The sequence below is a fragment of the Myxine glutinosa genome, chromosome 8 (assembly GCF_964187855.1).
Source record: "Myxine glutinosa chromosome 8, kmMyxGlut1.1, whole genome shotgun sequence".
Classification (NCBI taxonomy): domain Eukaryota; kingdom Metazoa; phylum Chordata; class Myxini; order Myxiniformes; family Myxinidae; genus Myxine; species Myxine glutinosa.
Window position 1 is genome coordinate 5,849,833 of NC_136268.1, and position 20,653 is coordinate 5,870,485.

At 44.6% G+C, this 20,653-nt stretch overlaps 1 protein-coding gene across 1 annotated transcript in view; it reads right to left on the minus strand.

The window, feature by feature from the left end:
- Positions 1 to 4,412: 4,412 nt before the first annotated feature.
- LOC137432243 (ras association domain-containing protein 10) overlaps positions 4,413 to 20,653 on the minus strand; it is a 45,367-nt gene continuing 29,126 nt past the window's right edge. Inside the window, exon 2 of the mRNA XM_068123999.2 lies at positions 4,413 to 5,703. Coding sequence (XP_067980100.2) covers positions 4,732 to 5,703 — 972 coding nt within the window. The 3' untranslated portion in view covers positions 4,413 to 4,731. The remainder of the gene's footprint in view (positions 5,704 to 20,653) is intronic.

Consider the following 20,653-nt stretch of genomic DNA (forward strand, 5'->3'; position numbering starts at 1 on the left):
TTTTCCTCACCTTGTGGTGTAGAAAACGACTCCCTGTAACCGCCAAAGACCGGAGCACAGTGGGCGCACATTGGTCGAACTGCCTGGAAAATTGTCCCAAATTGAGGCTCGGACGTTTCCCACCACCAGCTGCCTCTATCGATGTGAAACATCTTTGCGATTTACTTTTTTTTTTTTTTTTTTAAAGACCCGGTCAGACAAGGCACAAACATAACAGCGAGACAAAGGTAGATTTTATCTGCTCTCATAACACCTTGCACAGGTACCAGTGGAATCTGCAGGTGAGCCGGACTATTGTTCTTCAAGACCACCCATTTGCTTTAATCTTCCACAATTGAGTTTTTTTTCCTCCTTTAACCTGAAAACCATCAAGGGCACTCTCTCCTTTACAAAGCCACTCTCCTCCCACCAATCCATGCATGAACGATCTATATCAAAGTAGATCTGTATGTGGACAATCACATCGCTCACACACACTGACATACAGACCGATTACAATAACTTCTAACATGCGAGGTTATAAAATCAGATCCGTGGTATACATAGATTACATTACATCTGAGAATGAACGATCTATATCAAAGTAGCTCTGTATGTGGACAATCACATCGCTCACACACACTGACATACAGACCGAATCCAATAACTTCTAACATGCGAGGTTATAAAATCAGATCCGTGGTAAACATAGATTAAATTACATCTGAGAATGAACGATCTATATCAAAGTAGATCTGCATGTGGACAATAACATTGCTCACACACCCTGACATACAGACCGAATCCAATAACTTCTAACATGCGAGGTTATAAAATCAGATCCGTGGTATACATCCTCTCCACTACATGCATTATCTCCTGCCCCCCCCCTCCTTTTCTCCATGAATCCATTGTTTGTCTGCCTCTGCTTGGCTTTGTCTTCAGCTCTACTGTTGGTGTCCCACACCCCCTTACTCCCCCCCCCCCCCCCACCCACCTATCTCTCTGCTCTTCCTTTTGTCTTGTTGTCTGCTGATCCATTTGGTGTACTCGTACTCAGGCTCTTCCACAAGCCTTGACTATGTATAAAAAAAAAACAAACTCAATTGACACTTTCCCTACATTCAATATTATTCTCTTTAATCTCCTTGCTGCTCCAAGACCATTTATATACAGCTGTGCATTACATCGTCATGACTTAAATTCACAGCCTATACCTATCGTGAACATTCGTGACATGGCGACCACTCTTCGGAGACCCGCCGGAGGCCCCTGAGTATATGTTTGCCAAATTTGTTGAATATTGGTTGAAACACAAATCTGGACGAGGAACTTATATGGAAGATTGTTTGTGCGTATCATGCATATCCATGTTTTATGGAATATTGTAACATTGAAGGAGCTGGGGCTCCCACGTCGATCAGAAGAATGGACGCGACAAAAAGCTGGAATTCATCTGAGTTGTTTTATTGAAATCAAACACTCAGGCACTCTGAAAACCCGTTTATCGGTCAGCAATATATATCTATTAACCCAGGGGGTTTGCCCAGGCCCGGCGCCAGGGGGCGTGGCCCAGCGTCCTGGCTGCGGCCTGGCAAGTTGAGGGCGAGCCTGCCCGGGCATGCCCGGGCATGCCCGGGCGTCCCGACCGAGGCCTGGCAAGTTGAGCGCGGGCCTGCCCGGGCGTCCTGGACGAGCCCAGCATGGTGATCGCTCCGCGTCCTTGATAGGTGCAAGGCGATTGTGAAACCCCAGCGGCAGCCGCTACAACATTAATGTAAAACATGATCAACAGAGACGATGAGTTTGTGATTTTATTATGATATACATGAGTATTTCATCAAAATGTTTTATTGAATGAATGGATGAGGACTGAAGGCGCATTCACTCTTAAATTACTTTACAAAAGCTTTAATCGAGTACAGTAAATGTGGCAACATTTTCACATCATAAATCTTATTTTCCAAAAACATTCAAAATTGTTACCTCCGCCACCAAAGGTGAACGGACGTTATGTTTTCACCCCTGTTTGTCTCTGTCTGTCTGTCTGTCTGTCTGTCTGGTTGTTTGTTTGTAAACAGGATATCTCAAAGAGTTGTGGACGGATTCGGTCGAAATTTAGTGGACCGGTTGAGGATGTGACGAGGAAGAATCGATTCGATTTTGGTGAAGATCTGGGTGCAGACACAATGATAAAAAAAAAATTGATTCTTCACCATTGACAGATAGAGCAAAACATTGATATATAGCACGATATCTCAAAAAGTTATGGCCGGATTTGGACGAAACTTGGAGGACAGGTTGGGTGTGTGACGAGGACAAATAGGTTCGATTTCGGGGAAGATTGAAATCTGCATCAGAGAATTTTAAAGTGATTCTTCTCCATTGAGTGATCGGCCCAAAAACGACATATAACATGATATTTCAAGCTCAGATTATGACAAAACTTGGTGGATGAGTTGGTTAGATGACAAGAACGAGCTGATTCGATTTTGGTTCAGATCCGAATCCATATCCGACCTATCAGTGGGTCTAAAACATAAATTGATCAGCCTGGCCGAGGTGTGCGCTCTACCGAGTGCCGTTCTGGTTTAGTTATTGGTTAACAATGGTTCAACTAGTTCAACCTTGTTAATCACCCTTTTACAAGCCCCATAAATACACTATACATCTCTGGTAAACGATATATTCACTTTTCACTTTCATTCTTTGTATGAGTAAAAGCAAATTATATTATTTTGCTGTAAATCCCCCTGAAAATCATCACGTCATCCCTCTTGCTCCTTACAAAGTAATAACAACACAGAAAGCAAGTCAAGGATTGACGGGTTTAGGCCCCGACGTAATAAAGGAAGCGGACACATCTCAACAGACAACATCCCCGTGTCGAGTGCAATGTCCAAGCCACATACCAACTCTATTCTTTGAATATCCCCATGAATAATAACACCTGTGTGCATTGTGTATCTGACACACGAAACAAATTGCTGGGCTGATGCACCTTGTGTCTTGACGTCTGAGTAGAACTTTGTCAGACTGTCTTCCGTGCGTACAAAAAGGTTTTGAAAATTTCATAGAGTTTAATGTTTCCCCCTATTAGGGAGAAACGTCCTGCTAAAAGATTGCATTTGTGTGTGATGACGTCATCGGTGCCCAGAACTGAAAACGATATCAAACATCAATGCGAGACCCTCCCTGCGATTTCAACATTCATAATTAGGACTTGTGGCATGAACATCAATTGCTCAGCATCAAATACACCTTTGCTTCTCTTCTTATCGCACGACAGAAATGACATCATGTACGCCAGTGACATCATGTACGCCAATACGTGCAGTATAAACGAAGGAAGTTTCGATTAAAAATATCAAACTAAATACCAAGATTATATAGCCGCGAGTTTGTCTAAACCAGGCAAGGACCTCCCTCTGAAATGTAATCTCAAAGAACGAGCTGTACACTGAATTGAATGAATTCGCAAAAGTAAAGTCCAGCTTTGTTATCAGAGAGCTTGCTCACCAATAGGGTAAACCTGGTGGAAGAGGCAATTCCAGGTTTGATTGTCAAGTCTTTCAGAGAGGATATAAAGCTGGCTTTTGGATCTGCAATCATAAAGAACAAAAACAATCCCATCTTGGTATCCAACCCCCTGGACAATTCCCAATTCACTAGCATAGAGTTGGCCTCCATGCATCATTGAAACCTTTCTAGTTTTGACTTCAATGTCAGCCACATGAGGCTCTAAGAATAGTGAATCCAAAGTGGGAAATCAAATCAGATCCAATCTAAAGGCTCAAACATCCAAACGGTAAAACTTAATCGTCCAGCAATGGACAAGATCAAGGAATCCTATTATTACAGGAGATCTCCAACATGAAGCAGAAGGATTTCAAAAGAAAGATAAGTTAAGTATCCATATTAAGTTTGTTGTCATCCCACTGAACCACTTTGTAAGGAGTTTGATGGATGTGGAAAACACAAGGAAGTTTTAGAGAGAAGAAAGAAGAATGGGAAAACAGGGAGAAGAGGCTTATACCAGACTAGGCAGTGTGTTTAACCCGACACCTGGCCTGGAACCGACACCTCGCAGTGTTAGTGTGAGAAATCTCTGAGGATATCCTGGAGACTCAATAGCTCAGTGGGCTGTCACCGCGAAAGTGATGAGGTCCGTGAGTTCGAGTCCTGGGTTGAGGCAAAAAAATTCCATACTGCATGGTGTGAAAAATATCTGCCTCAACCCACCCAGGACTCAAACCCACGGACCTCATCACTTTCGCGGTGACAGCCCACTGAGCTATTGAGTCTCCGGGATATCATCAGAGATTTCTCACCCTAACACTACGAGCTTTATAATGGCCGATGTCTTGTGTGCCTTCTGGGCAGACCCCGGATGTGAGTGTATGTGTATGTGTGAAAGTGCCTTGAAGATGAACTCATCTAGCAATTTAATAAAAAGGAAGTAAATATAACAGGAATATATATATATATATACACATTGTTACTTGAATCCAAGTTCAGCAAAAACAAAACTTCATTGTGAATTCTGAGGTCAAGTTCTAAGTGACTTTTCTAATATATTATATTGAAAAAGGAAAAATGTCATTCAATGACTTAGAGTGAGTATTCCTATTCCAACATCGAGATCACTCGTCGAAAAGTGAAGACGCAAACAATTTTGTCACTTTTTTCTGTAAAATGTAAATATAGATAACGGAGCAGCAAATCTGAAAACGGAAGATAGAATCTGTGTGGTCAAACAAGCGACTCCAAAGGTACAGTCAGGTCTGAGTCTTGACTGTGCATTGAACTCAAACCAGTGTCGGAATCATCATCAAGTGCTTCGACACCACAGCCGGCACCAAGAGGCTTCACCACAGTGCATTGGGGTACCATCAGAGAGTTCCTTTCCACAGGTGAATTGAGGGTAAAAGGTCTTACAATGGCATGAAGAGCACAGAAGGTCCCATGAGCTGCGTATTCTTCCTCCACTTCGAGTGAGCGCAGCTTTTCAATCAGGAAGGCAAAGTCCTGATGGCGCTCACAAAGTGCTTGTTCACTTTGTGCCAGAGCTTCACCTGTGAGATGTAACTCTCCTTCGAGTCGCTGACTCACATATGTACTGGCTTCGAACTCCATGGTGAGGCGCGTCTCAGCATCACTCCGCATTTCACAACCAACCTGCTCTATCTCCTTTTGGAGTTCCTGGGCCCGGCTCTCTTGCAGCATCACGTCTTCTTCCACCCTGATGAGATCTCCAAAAGCTTGGCAGCAGGCCTCGAGTTCAGACATCGACACGTCATCCTCTTCAGTTTGTCCTCGTGATGTTATCATCGCTGCAGCTCCTCGGGTCTCCTCAATTGGCGAAAGGTAAGCTGCTTGCAGGTAATTCTCTCCTTCGGCCTGTATGCGACAAGCATGCATTTCGGCCTCTCGCTGCTCAATCGCACTGTCAAGCTCAGAAATGCGTTCCAGCTGCTGTCGAATGTCATGGTCTTGGGAAAGCACGAGGTGAACCAAAGACTCGAGACGCCGCACTGCACTCCTCGTAACCCCCACACCTTCCTGTGACCCTTCGGCAGGACCGCCAGATTTTCCAAGTGTTGCAAGCTTGCGAAACGCCTTGTGCACAACACGCCGCTGTTTTTCCGGTGAAAGGCCCAGGATAATATCAACGGTGCTGCAGGTGCCAGGCCCAGCGTGACTCTTCAAACTGCTCTGCACCACCTGTATACAACGTGATAGAGGAAAGGATACAAAGCCTGTGCTAATTCATCAACACCATTATCAAAGAACCCTCAACATCAATGAGACAATGTTTATCCAAATAATTATCGTCATAACAAGTGGGCGAAACTGAGGACTGAGAAAACAGAGCAGGTATGAGAAGCAGACAAGCAACAGGTCAAATCAAGCACAGGTATAAACCAAAATAAATTGGAAGCGTTTACCAAAGCAACATTTGAAGTCTAAAAATAAAGGGTAAGGATGTGATACTTGTCAGTATTATAAGCTTTGATTAAGGTAGTGAGGTTCTCCTTTAGTCAAAGTAATTAGGGTGACAACAGCTTCCTGCTCCAGTGTCAATGTAGAAAAGGTTATGCCATTGAAAACCACACAACCTTACGTTTCAGGTGTGCAACAAGGATGACGTTCAAATCAAGGCTGAAATCAAACACGAGTTTGAGAGTTTGACCCCAAAAGCTCGCCAAGTACATTTTCTGTTTGAACAACACTTGGCACCACCCACGGTATATTCCCGGTAAGTGCATGTCTTCTCTTTGGCACATCAAGGCCTTGAGGACCTGAGATTTAGCTTAATTCGTCTGGGCATTAACTATTCACAGTTAAATGTTAACACAAAAAACTTCTAGAACTTTCTTGCTTTCAAACTTGCTTTGTGCTGTTATACATACGTGTCCGCATAGCAGGAAAGGGTGGACGTTGTCTCGAGGGACCATTTTTAGAATGAGCGACAGCAAGTTGTTTGTTTAAAGGAGAGGAAGTGGACTAATGAATAACAGCGCAATCAAAACAAAGCATATCCTGTAAAATTTAGGGAAATGTTGTTAGTCAAAAGCACATTATGGAGTATACAGTATACGCATGGCATACTTCTCTATATATTTCCTCGTGTAAACCCTTTAATTCCACTTCCTATATATTATTGCCTATTTCACCTTCTGGGGTTCATCAGCTTGCAGGTGGCTCGATATAGGGCTCTTGATCGATATAGGGGTCATCCACGCACAACTTCGGTGCATTTCATCTTGCTCTTTCTTGAAATAGCTAATTAATCAATATTAATTCTAAACTACAGTGCCTTCAAAAAGTATTCACACCCCTTGACTTTTTCACATTTTGTTGTGTTCCAGCTTGAATTAAAAATGGGTTAAATTGAGATTTTATTTGGTCACCGATCGACATAAAATACCCAATAATGACAGTGAAAGCATGTTTTTAGAGATTTATATATATATATATATATATTGAAAATGAAATACAGAAATATCTAATTTACATAAGTATTGAACCCCCTGCGTCAATACCTCATATAAGCACCTTGGGCAGCGATTACAGCTTCGAGTCTTCTTGGGGATATCTGTATCAGTTGCAAATCGGGATCTGGGTAGTTTATCCCATTCTTCCTTGCAGATTTGCTCAAGCTCTATTAAGTTGGATGCGGAGTGTTGGTGAAAAGCAATCTTCAGGTCTTTCTACAGATTCTCAATTCGATTCAAGTCTGGGCTTTGGCTGGGCCATTCAAGGACTTTCACGTTCTTGTTCTGAATTTATTCCAGTGTTGCTTTGGCTGCATGCTTGGGGTCATTGTCCTGTTGGAACATAAATCTTCTCTGCAGTCTAAGTTCTATTGCACTCTGAAGCAGGTTCTCCTCAAGGATTTGCCTGTATTTGGCTTTGTTAATTATTCCCTCTTTCCTTACAAGTCTCCCAGTCCCTGCCACTGAAAAGCATCCCCATAGCATGATGCTGCCACCACCATGCTTCACAGTAGGGATGGTGTTAGATGGATGATGAGCTGTGCTTGATTTCCGCCAGACGTAGTACTGTTCATTCAGGTCAAAGAGTTCCATTTTGTCTCATGAGACCACAGAATATTTTGTCTCATTCTCTGAGTCTTTCACGTGCCTTTTTGCAAACTCCACGTATGTTGTCACGTGCCTTTTTTCTCAGGAGTGACTTCCATCTGGCCACTCTCCCATAAATCCTAGATTTGTGAAGTGCTGCAGAGAGATTTGTCCTTCTGGCAGGTTCTCCCATCTCAGGCAAGGAACTCTGTAGTTCTGTCAGAGTGGTCATTGGGTTCTTGGTCACCTACCTGACCAAGGTCCTTCTCGCCCGGTTGCTCAGTTTGGTCGGACTGGCAGCTCTAGGAAGGGTCTGGGTAGTTCCATTTTCTTTTCATTTGCTAATGATGGAATCATTGTGCTCTTGGGAACTTTCAACACTCTATAAATTGTTTTATCCCCTTCCCCAGATCTATACCTCCTCACAATTATATCTCTGAGTTCTACGGATAGTTCCTTGGACTTCATCATAGAGTTTCTGCTCTGAAATGCATTGTCAACTATGGGGCCTTATATAGAAAGGTGTATTTCTTTTTAAATCATGTCCATTCAATTGAATTGGCCACAGGTAAACTCCAAACAAGTTGTAGACACATCTCAAGGATGTTCAAAATAAATTGGATGCACCTGATCTCAATTTGGAGTGTCATATCAAAGGGGTTGAATACTTATCACCTCAAGACATTTCAGCTTTTCAATTTTAATTTTGTAAAAAAAAAAATCGAAAAAAATTATACTTTGACATTATGGGGTATTATGTGTAGATCAGTGACAACAATTCTCAATTCAACGCATTTTAAATTCAGGATGTAACAACACAAAATGTGAAAATAGTCAAGAGGTGTGAACAAAATGTCAAGAATGAAGGCGCTGTACGTTAATTTTAACATATAGAAGTACATTTACTGTTATTATACTTCAATATTTATTTTTCGTGGTGACATAATTATTTCCGATGTTTCATCCCATTGCGTAATTTTCGAGTGGGACGAACAAAGAGACAGAGGTGATGGTGGCTTAAAATGATGGCGTAAAGGTAACAGGCAGGGATGAATTGTTTGCTAATGTAGCTTTGTGATGCGTATGGCGGCGCTGTGCAGGTGAGCATGAAATGGAATGTGGGACGGTTTGTGTGAAGCAGTTAGTAGTTGGTGTACTTATGATGTGCCTCCATTGCAATGGAAGTCTTTCCACCTGGTTATAATGAAATTCCCATTTGTATCCCCGCATTGCCTCGTCTGCTGTAATCCTTCCCCTAATCCGCGCCCCGAGCCAAACCCTCATTTTCCCCAACAGAAGTAGAAAGAAAGGCATGTAGGCCTTGACATGACTTAAGCGACACTATGCTTGCCAAATTTCACTCAAATGTTGTTCTACCAAGTGGTCAATAGTGAGTCGTAGTTGCTCCTCAAATTATCCCTCAGAGTTGCTTCCTCAAATTACTTCCTCCTTTTTCTCCTATAATGCGATCTCATCCCTATCAACCTTGCTTTTTCCCTTTTTCTCAAATCCAGGTGAACATGGCACACGACGTCCTTTGGTGTCGTGGTCCAACATAATACCTTGGAGAGAGGTATTACCCTCTCTTCCGCCAAAGGATGTCACATTCTGTGTGTGCACCTAATTGCTGGGGGGGACTGCAAAGAAGACCAGGAAATGTCTCAGATGCACAACAGGCGGAAGAAGGAAGTACCAGAGGTCGGCTTTGAGATGAGGCAATGAGTGAGGCCAAATCGCTGTATCGTAAATGAAATTTGGCATCACTTGCAGCTTCTCAAATGCAGCTTGCAAATGCCACACCTCTCCAGGCCTTTCCGATTGTTTATTTTCACCTGCAGAATGTCTGACCAGAATAGCTAAGCCGCCAATGGTAGATCTGGAGCAGGATAAACAAAGATGCAATGCTTCAGCAAAAACGGGCAGTTCCTGTGCGGGAATGTACTGCTAACTCCTCTGTGATGAGCTGCCTCTTCAGTTATTTTCAGACATTCGTGGAGCACAGATGTGTGATGTCATAAAGGCAGACGTAATGTATCGAGCTGACTCTTCCTGCTAAAGTGTTGTGCTAATTATTGCCCTGATCTTGGTCCAGAAAACCTGCTCTACCTATCCCATAGCATCTCAGAGCCTCAAAAGACTCTCAGAGACCCTTCCTTTGGTACATTTTCAGGTGTCATTGGAAGAATCTCTGCAATCTAATACAGATGTGTTTTAGGGGTGGAGAGTGCAGATGGCTATGATGTCATCTGCACAAACATTTGGGAATCGAAATGCAATTGAGGTCTGTCATTGCTGGATGAAAAGTGGAAGATATTAGAAAACAAGGCCTGAACATTTCAGCACATAATATTCAAAATAAAACGTTACATGACCAGGTATAGATAGAAGCTTTTACCAAGTGGTTCAAATTTGACCTGGACTTTCGTTTACATTCATGGGGAAGCTTGGATGTGCTGTATTGTTACATGCAATGCAAAGAGGGGTGGGCAGTGGTGTATATGTATATATATATATATGTATATGTATATATATATACAGAGAGATAGAGATATAGATATAGAGATATAGATATGGAGAGATAGATATAGAGAGATAGATAAAGAGAGATATATTTGGAAGGAATTAAATAAGTAGTAGACGAAGCTTCAAGATGGTCAATCTTTAATTTTCAGAAAAGCTTTCGAGCAACAGGATTTTTTCTTAGTCCTCCTCGAGTTCAACGAAGGGAGGAACTTCAGCTGACTTTCGTTGAACTCGAGGAGGACGAAGAAAAAATCCTGTTGGCCGAAAGCTTGTCTGAAAATTAAAGGTCGACCGTCTTGAAGCTACGTCCACTACTTATTTAATTTCTTCCGATTATTTATTTCACGCAAATGAGGCGCCCTCCTCGTATTGTGGAGTTTCTGCTATTTCTCAGTTTTATATATATTGTTGCGGTTTTTAGAACCTTCACTTTGTAAAATAATAAGCCTTGTAAATAATTCCCTGTAAATATCCCCATCTTCCAACGGTCAAAGGTCGCACCCTAGTTAGTCCATATTCCAACACGTAGGACACCATCGGAACCTTCTTCAGTTATTTCATTGGTATGTGTTTCAGGTAAGGCTCTGTTTCCAATAGTTTGACTCTGCGTTGCATTAATCAAATAACCTGGGCCCCTTGTTCAATCCTGTTCATTTTGCGGCTTAGCCTTCCCTCCAAATTGTGTTCCCTTGCTTGCCAGTAGCGTTCGCTGCCTTGCTCCAAACGCCATTAACCATGAGGTCAAGCTGGAGAAGAAGGGGGCGGAGCGCCAAGAGCGAAGCGTGGCCCTGTCAACGAACCAACCAGGGCTGAGGTGAGCTCACTGATGGGCGTGGCGCGGCTTGATTTCGAAGCGCACGATATAAGCGCGAGCGCGGGGCCTTTACACAGTATAGAGAGAGGGGACCGTCGATTGCATCATCACGGACTGCGAGGAGGTTGGGCGAGTGAGCAGATTGCATCATAACGGACTGCGGGGGGGGGGGGGGGGGAGAGCTCAAGTGATTGTCACGTTACTGGGAGGACTGCGCAAGGCGCGATCGATTGTATTGAACTGCGCATATGGCCTTGCGAAGGACTACCCCCCCCCCCTCCCCCGCCATATATAAGGTCCGAGGGCGCGCCAACGGTACGCGCTCACTGCTGCCCGGGTTCTCACCACGGTACGAGTTGACACCTGGAGCCGGACCTCAACGCCTGAACCATCTGCCCGGACCTTCTCCTCCTACCACTACCCTCCCGTGTAAGTCTGTCTGTATTGTCCTGGGCGTGTTAATTAAGACTGTGTAAGCTTGCCCTGTGTCCTTTTGCTCCTCTTCTTGTACATGCCCTTCTTTCGTTTCCTCTTTTATTAGTGTAATTAATAAATCATATTTGTTCTTCCTTACCTTTTGGTTTCCTCTCCATCCGATCGCTTTCATGATTTCCTCAATTGAGTACCGGTGGCACGATTTCAGAACCGCTCAGAATCGGGTTGTCTTTTTGCTAACGGCTCGAATCGCGGATTGCTAAACCGCTCGGAAATTTCCACCTGTCCGTGGTTCGAGCGGAAATTATCTCCCTGCTTTGCGGAGAGATTGGCACGCAGGTATTTGGGAATCCATCTTGACCAATCACCCTGGCCAATCTCGACCACAAAGGAGCGTTATAATTTCCAGGGCTGGGGGATCGGCCAGTTCAAAAGACAAGGGGATTAACCCCCTCTTGGTAAGGGGAGCGCCGACCCCCGGATCTGCAACAATATATATATATGACGGAGAGAGAATGACAATTAATGCATATGCATGGGAAAATTGCATCCTCAGTCAGGGTCATGCAGATAGCTCAGATGGCAGAGCACTGTTACGGTTTTTCAGAGGACCTTGGTTCGATTCCTGGTCTGGGCATGTAATTTCCCCACATATATCAATATATCAATTATATATGTATATATATATATATATATATATATATATATATATATATAAATAAATAAATATATATATTGTTGCGGGGTCCGGGTTCAAAACCCCCTTCTTGCACAACAAGAAGTCAATGGTTGACTTCCGGACAGTCAATGGTTAATACCGGTGAATGATGAATACCTTCAAGGTGCACGCACGTGCTGAAGAACCGCGCGATCGAACCCTCACTTTCCCACACCTTCTGGATGCCGAGCGGTTTTGCACAGTGTGGAAAGTGGCGTTACCCCCACGAGATTTATGGACCTGAGTCTAGCCAAATTCGGTCCCGGATGATACTGGGCCAATAGTGAAAAGATGTACCGAACAGGTTGGAAGTAAGAACAAAATGTTATGGTTACGGTTTACGTAAGTTACGGTTTTCCGCCCCCCTTCCTACCCTTACCTGGGGGGATTAAGCCCTATGTTCTATCTGGGCCGGCGTAACTGAGACTTGAAACGCCCCTTCCGGGCAAACGCAAGGTAGGGTTTCGGGACCAGTCTCGCATGTACCTAAATACCCACGCCGCCACGGAAGTGGGGAAGCAAGCCTCGCACGAGCCATGTGTAATTTGGATACACCGAGCGGATTGCGTACCACGTGGTCCATGCAGTTACCGTTAATATTGGACCCCGATTAGAGTGGTTCTATTCGTACCATGCTTAGTCAATGAATGGAAAACACGAGACGGTCGAATAAAGGAATAACAGGATTTAATTACTATTATTTACACAAGTATGTACAATTTGGTAGAAAGCAGACACAGAAGGGGCAGATGAGGCAGGAAGGTGGGAGGGAATGTACGCGTCTCTCGGCGGCTTTCCACAGCACGTTGATTCACCAGCGCACCATCACTCGCGTAACCCAATGCAATAGAGGCTCAGCCTCAAGCTCAACCGAGTGTCACTTTAATACGAGCGCTTTTACTTGGTTCATGCGCCTCTTTCTCCGATCTCGTAACTCTCATCAATACTCGCCTCTCCAATAACTCAATGCACAAGCTCACCTCTCCCCGAACTGTGCCCCGAACTCAACTGCCGGTGGGGGCTTTGCACAACGGGTTATATGGACACGCCCTGAGCCCTCTCTAACGTTCCAACCACGCCCTGTGACGCATTGCTGCAGCCACTCCCTTTGAGCCCTGATTGGCGGCTTGCGCTTACCGTCAGCTCCTCTGCCGCCCTCATTCGGTCCCTGCTCGATTTGCCAGGCCTGCCGCATGCTAATTCGCGCCAAAAAAACCAAAGGCAGCACAAGGAGGCGTAAGGCAACGGAGGCGGCATAAGGCAATGGAACAATGAAAAGGACCTAACTCTCATTATTCTACTCAACGCAAAACTAACACAGGAAAAGGACTGCTCACAAATACTAAGAAATAACTGCACTATCGCGAGGCTACGTGTTGTTTGTGTGACTATACTATGAGGGGGAAATTTAACCTTTATTGTACAAAACACAAAACCACAACAATATATATATATATATATATATATATATATATATATATATATATATATATATATATATATATATATATATATATATGACGGAGAGAGAATGACAATTACTGCATATGTGTGGGAAAATTGCATGCTCAGTCAGGGTCATGCAGATAGCTCAGATGGCAGAGCACTGGTACAGTTTTTCAGAGGACCTTGGTTCGATTCCTGGTCCGGTTATGTAATTTCCCCACATATATCAATATATATATATATCAATATCAATATATATATATATATATACATATACATATACAGTCACGTGAAAAAGTAAGTACACCCCATGTAAAGTTTTGACTTTTTCAACATATTTCAACATACAGCCATTTGATCTTCATTTCAACAATATTGATAGATAAAGGTGATATAATCTATCTATAATTCCAGCAATCTCTGTGTGTCTGTGTGTCTGTGTGTCTGTGTGTCTGTGTGTCTGTGTGTCTGTGACCGCTGTTTCTCGACAACCACGGGTCCGATATACTTTAAACTTGCCAGGTATATTGCTGGGGACCCGAGGATGTGCCTTTTCAAGGTTTGTAATTAATCGGACAAGTACTTACCGAGCTATGTCCAAAAAACGCTTCAACCAATCAGAGAGCAGCGAGCTATCACGTGTGCCGAACGTGGCGATCAGACTCTGCCTCGGACGGCACATTTGACAGCGTATTCATTTATTTCACGTTGGAAAACTATGTTGCCGTTAAACTATGTTTTAAAACGAATTCAAACTGCGATTAAATTAAAACGATTCATCGGAACTGCGATTTGCGAACTTCCGGACAGTGACGACTTCACTTCCGGCAGCCAATCACAGAACGCTTTGTTACGTAGGCGTGGCCGATGTGAGACGAGCGGAGCTGAGCGCGTTACGAGCTGACCGCCATTACGGTTCGTAATTCGTTTTCTTATGCGCATTATTTTTCCCAATTCAGTCAGAGCGAAGGGCGGAAGCGAAGAGCGTTGTTTTTTTTGTTTACGGGCGTACGGGCGGGGTAGAGCGTACGGGTAGCGTTTTTTTTTTTTTTTTGGCAAGGAACGGGCACCCACGTACGGGCAATGCCCTAGTATAACAAATATCATGAAACATTTACATTTTGTAGTCCATTGTATAATTTAAATAAACATAAATGCAAATTTCGCATGTGGAAAAAGTAAGTACACCCTTGGCTCCAATAGGTGGTATTGCCCCCTTTGGCAGAAACAACCTCAAGTAGGCGTTTCTTATAACTGTCTACCAGTCTCTGACATCGACTGGGAGAAATTTTTGCCCACTCCTCCATGCAGAATTATTTCAGCTGTGCAATGTTTGAGGGGTTTCTTGCATGCACAGCTCGTTTCAAATCCACTCACCACATCTCGATGGGATTTAGATCCGGGCTTTGACTTGGCCATTCCAGAACCCTCCATTTCTTTTCAGCCATTCCTTGCTGGATATACTGGTATGTTTAGGGTCATTGTCATGTTGCAAGTTCCACTTTCGGTTGAGCTTCAACTTTCCGACAGATGGCCTCACATTATCCTCAAGCACCCTCTGGTGCAATGAAGAATTCATAGTTGATTCTGTGATGGTGAGCTGCCCAAGCCCTGATGCAGCAAAGCTGCCCCAAACCATAATATTTCCACCACCATGCTTTACAGTTGGTATCAGGTTCTTGTGGTCAAATGCTGTCTTTGGGTTTCGCCAAACATGTCTTCTGGTACTGTGGCCAAATGGCTCTACCTTTGACTCATCTGTCAAGAGCACATTGTTCCAGAAGTGCTGGTCTTTGCCTAGGTGTTCATTGTCAAACTTTAGTCTTGCCCTGATGTTCTTTCTGGACAGCAAAGGTTTCCTCCTGGCACACCTCTCATGTAGATCAAATTTGTGCAGCCTCTTTCTAATGGTAGACTCGTGCACTTTGACATCAACAGTGGCAAGAGCTACCTGTAGGTCACGTGATGACATTCTGGGGTTCTTAGAGACTTCTTTCAGCACCTTGCGGTCTGCTCTCGGGCTGAACTTGCTGGGGCGGCCTGGCCTGAACAAGTTGGCAGTTGTTTGGAATCTTCTCCACTTGTCGATGATCTTCCGGACAGTCGAATGATTGATTTCAAATTGTTTGGAGATATTTTTAAATCCCTTCCCAGACTCGTAGGCATCTATAACCTTCTTTCTGAAGGCCTCAGAGAGCACTTTTGGTCTAGTCATGGTGACGCCGCACACTTCAACAACAAAGAGCAAACCAAACTAAATGTCTGAGGTTTAAATAAGAGAGGTTCCTCCGAGATGCTCTCCAACGATGTTATAATCATTTGAACCTGAGCTGGTGCACCTGATTCTAATTTTACGTATTTGAAGTGGTGATAAATGCGGGGGTGTACTTACTTTTTCCACATGCGCAATTTGCATTTATGTTTATTTAAATTATACAATGGACTACAAAATGTAAATGTTTCATGATATTTGTTATGTTATATCACCTTTATCTATCAATATTGTTGAAATAAAGATCAAATAGCTGTATGTTGAAATATGTTTTAAAAAGTCAAAACTTTACTTGGGGTGTACTTACTTTTTCACGGGACTGTATGTATATATATATATATATATATATATATATATATATATATATATATATATATATATATATATATATATATGTATATATTGTTGCGGTTTTGAGAACCCACACTTCTTGTAAATATCACATCATTAGAGGTTAAAGGTAGCACCCCATAGGTAGGCCACAAGCAACACGTAGGTCACCATAGGACATCAGTTATTTCATAATATGTGTTAGATAAGTCATTTTCCAACAGTGGAATCTGCGTTGCGTCAATCAAATAAGAGTAGGTCCCCATTCGTTCATTTTGCAGCCTCCCTCCAAGCGATGCCATTAAGCGCACTCCCCAGTCTGTGCCCCATGGCCCCTCCCAATTTGGTACGCTCCTTGGCCAGCAGCAGCAGCCTTCGCTGCCCTTGAGCTCGCTCAATGCCACCATAAGCCACGAGGTGAGGCCCGGAAAAAGGGGGTTGGAGCGCCAGGGAGAAGGTGTGGCCACGTCACCCAGCCGTCAGGGCGGGGCCGGTAAGCAATAACCAGCCAACCAGGGCTGGAGTGACATCGCCCGAGAGGGCGTGGTTGGGGCTTGCGGAGCGATCGCTGGTTTGACTGATAAAAGCCAGCGCACAAAGCCCTTTGAGAGGACTAATGCGCTTGATCGTGGTTGAAAGGACTTACCCGGAGAACTCGCGAGTATAAGGTCTGCTGTGATTTGAAGGGCTTGAAAGAACTTGCACAATCTGCACGTTGCATGAGGACTGTCGTGATTATGAAGGGCTCGCGAGTGCAGGACATTGGAGAGGGGGCGTTTGGCGCGAGTAGTGCACAAAGTACGTATGCAATATACCAGCCTTCCCCCGTCGTTATAATTGTCCGTTCGCGTTACGCTCTACGAAGAGCTGCCTGCCGGGTTTTCCATCGCCTGGACCGGAGCCGGACTGGAGCCTGGACGCGCTGGTGACCATCAACCTACCATCTGCAACCCCCGTGTGAGTGTCTGTGTGTGTGAGAAGGGCCCGTTTGTCCAGGGAATAAGTTAAGACTGTAAGTAAGACTGCCCTGTGTGCTTTTCCTGCCTCTTTCTTTCTTGTACATTCTTTCATCTCCTCTTCTTCTTTCTGTACATTTGTTATTAAATTACCTTGTTCTTTCTGGTTTCCTCTTATCCGATCGCATCAGTCTTTTCTCCATTTGGTAAACGTGGCATGATCGCAACCGCTTACAATCGGGTTAGTCATTGTTAACAGCTCGGGTCGTGGATTGCTATCCGCTCGGCTTATTCCACCCATATCCGTGATTCGAGCAGGAGTTATTCCCTCGTTTCCGGTCGGCATTAGTGCTTAGGTAGTAGGGAATCCTTAGGCCTAACAAACCCTACCTAACGCCGTGCCGAGAAGGACGTTATAACTTCGAGGACTCGCGTCGGCCAGATAAAAGGACAAGGGGATTAACCCCCCCTTGATAAGGGGAGAGCTGACGTCGGAGATCCGCAACTATATATATATATATATATATATATATATATATATATATATATATATATATATATATTGTTGCGGGGTTCGGGTTCAAAACCCCCTTCTTGCACAACAATAACTTGTTGCATGATTCCCCTCGGTTAATACCGGTGAATGACGAATACCTTCAAGGTGCACGCGCGTGCCGAAGAACCGCGTTATCGAACCCTCACTTTCCCACACCTCCTGGATGCCGAGCGGTTTTGCACGGTGTGGAAAGCGGCGTTAACCCCATGAGATTTATGGACCTGAGTCTAGCCAAATTCGGTCCCGGATGATACTGGGCCAATGGAGAAAAGACACACCGAACAGGTTGGAAGTAAGAACAAAATGTACAGCCTTTTATTTGGAAGGCACAGAGAAACAGAGACGAAGATTTACCTTAACAATTCTTACCTATCCTAATAAACCCCACTGGCGCCTTCACACTCTGACACACACTCAGGGAATAACCTCTGGTTTAAGGGCGTACCGATGTACATGCTGGGATTCCTAGCTGGTGACCACGTGGTCTGGTGTGCGCGGCTCGCATTTCGATGAGGTCAGGTCGTAGGACGAACCGCCGCCTCGAAGTTGGCATGGACGAACTTAGCACAGGTAGATGAACTTCAGCGCAGGTGAGTCGTGTGGAAAATGCCAACGCTTGTGGGTCAGCCGGATGGCGCAAAAGATCGGCACAGACGCGATGGGTGTCGGGCGTCGAACAAAGGCCAAACACGTGTCGTGGGAGATATGAAAAAGCAAGCGAGGTCTCGTCGTGGGCGTGGCGAAAGGGGCAAGAGCTCAGGTGTGTCCTCCGTGAAGTCCCAAAAGGCAAGAGCCTGATAATGCCTGTGCGTGGGCTATTATCAGAACTGGTCACGCCCTTGAAAATGTTCCAGAGCCTCTCATTGACTGAGGCTTGTCGCATCATGGCGACGGGTTCCCGGCTCGCCATTGGTCATGTGGGCCGTGCTTTTGGCCACGCCTTTCTGCACATCTGGTGTTATGGCTTCACTTAACCAAAGAAAGTTTGAAGATCCTGCCTAACTCAATGCATGTTTGGTCTATATTACTCTACAATGGGAAAGGGCTAATCTCTCCATTCAATAAAACATAACTGACTACTACAGGGTACATGTTGTCGTGCAATTGACAATAGGGAGTTTGCCTTTATGGCACAACCGCAACACTATCCCCTTCTCTCACCAAGACTCGACACGAGTCGTCCACATGGAGCTGCTAGGGTGAGCTGGCATTCTTTTCAACATTACTTTTTGTGTGACACATAGATGTGATTCCCCTAACATTTTAACTCTAATCCCAGTGTGCGACATTATATATATATATATTTTAAACATTTAAATGTACATTTTTAAACTAAATATGTCCCTCCTAATGCGTTGAGAAACTACCTAAAAGATTCACACCCACAACCTTGTACTGTTCACGTATTGCCAGAATTTTGAAACTAAACACATAACCGGTGGGCAACATTTTTTACATTTTACACTACACACAATTTATTTTGCAAAAAACTATGACCCAGGACCTGGACTTGAGGAATAAAACTTTGGAGAATTTGTTGCTGGAGTCATCTTCTTGTTGCTGGAGTCATCTTCTGGCTTCATGCCTTCGTAGGCGGGCTAACAAAACCGGCTGGCCCTGACCGGCATACAGGCCATTTGAAGATCAGGGCCATCTAAATCTTCACAATTGCACACATGGATCACTTTTTATTTCTTGAGCAGGGCCACTTGAATCGTGGTCCAAATGCGTGGTGTCAGTGCCACTCAACAGGTGATCCATGTGTGGCAAGATAATGAGGCAGCCAAGAGGTGCAACAATGGAAATAGGTGTGGCCACTGAGCCAATGGTCCATAAGGTGATGGATGGGATGAATGGATGTGAATTATGGGTGGCAGCAAGATGCTGCGACGGCACAGTGTTCCTCGTGATGGTCCTGGATTGGGGAGGCAGAGAAGACGCAACGAGCAAAACAGGAAAAGACACGGTGGCACATGCAAAACACAGGTATGACAAGCTGTTGAGAGAAACGCCAGCAGAGTAAAGTCGAGCCTGGCCCTACCCGTTCATGCCTCCCACCGTTAACTACACTACCCTAGCCCTCCTTGTATTTACAATTCGTCTCTACGTCTCGTCTCCCCCGTCCACTCTTTATTTCAAATTCGTCCCCAACTCTCCCCAGGTTCTCCCAGGAAGGAAAGGTGGATTGAACACAATGTTTCGTACTCACGTCATGATACATCCTATCAATCAAACATTGAGTCCCGTGGTGTGAAATCCATCCCCTTGTGGATGGTTGTGGATGGTGCGAAGGGATCTTCACAAAATTCTAACAACAGTAACATCATTACACATTTTAATCTCCCCGGATTTGTACCCTGCCAATCGGCCTTCTTTAAACTATGTGGTTCTAAGAACCCGAATTCCCATTGCCCACGCTGTGGTGCCCTCCAAATTTGGGTCTCACCCCACAAATTTTTCTATTCGTGCCCTCGCACAATTTCGGGGCTGGGTCGTGTGGCTCTCCCAGCAGGTCTACCTACCTGCACCCCTCCGTTCACTGCAGCTGCCTCCCGAGCTTGCCTGCTCCTCACTAACCTACCTGAGGAAGGCCCTCCCTGGCACTTACCCCCTGATGCCCACCTTGGCATTGGGCAACCCGGGTCCCTTTCCTGGATCCTCGGGCCCCACTCACTCTAACCTAACTGGCTCCCTGAGCCTACCTGTGGCCTTACCTGGCCGACGAGCTCCCAGTGACGGAGTGCCCCAAATAACTATTTCTACCAATTAAGCCACACACCCAGCCATTCCACCACCTCCTGCACCTTACAAAAACAAAAAAAAAATTTCCACAATCAGCACCACAGGTGTCAATATCCATGCAATTTACCTGTACACTCTAACTTTAAACTACCCACACGGGCCTTCGTGAATGGGTTCCACTCCCCCCATTCAATCCTTCGCACCATGCATTCCACACCAATTATTTGCACACCACTACTCAATTCAATTCACACTTACATACTGCATCATTTATCTAACTAATTTCCCCTATAACA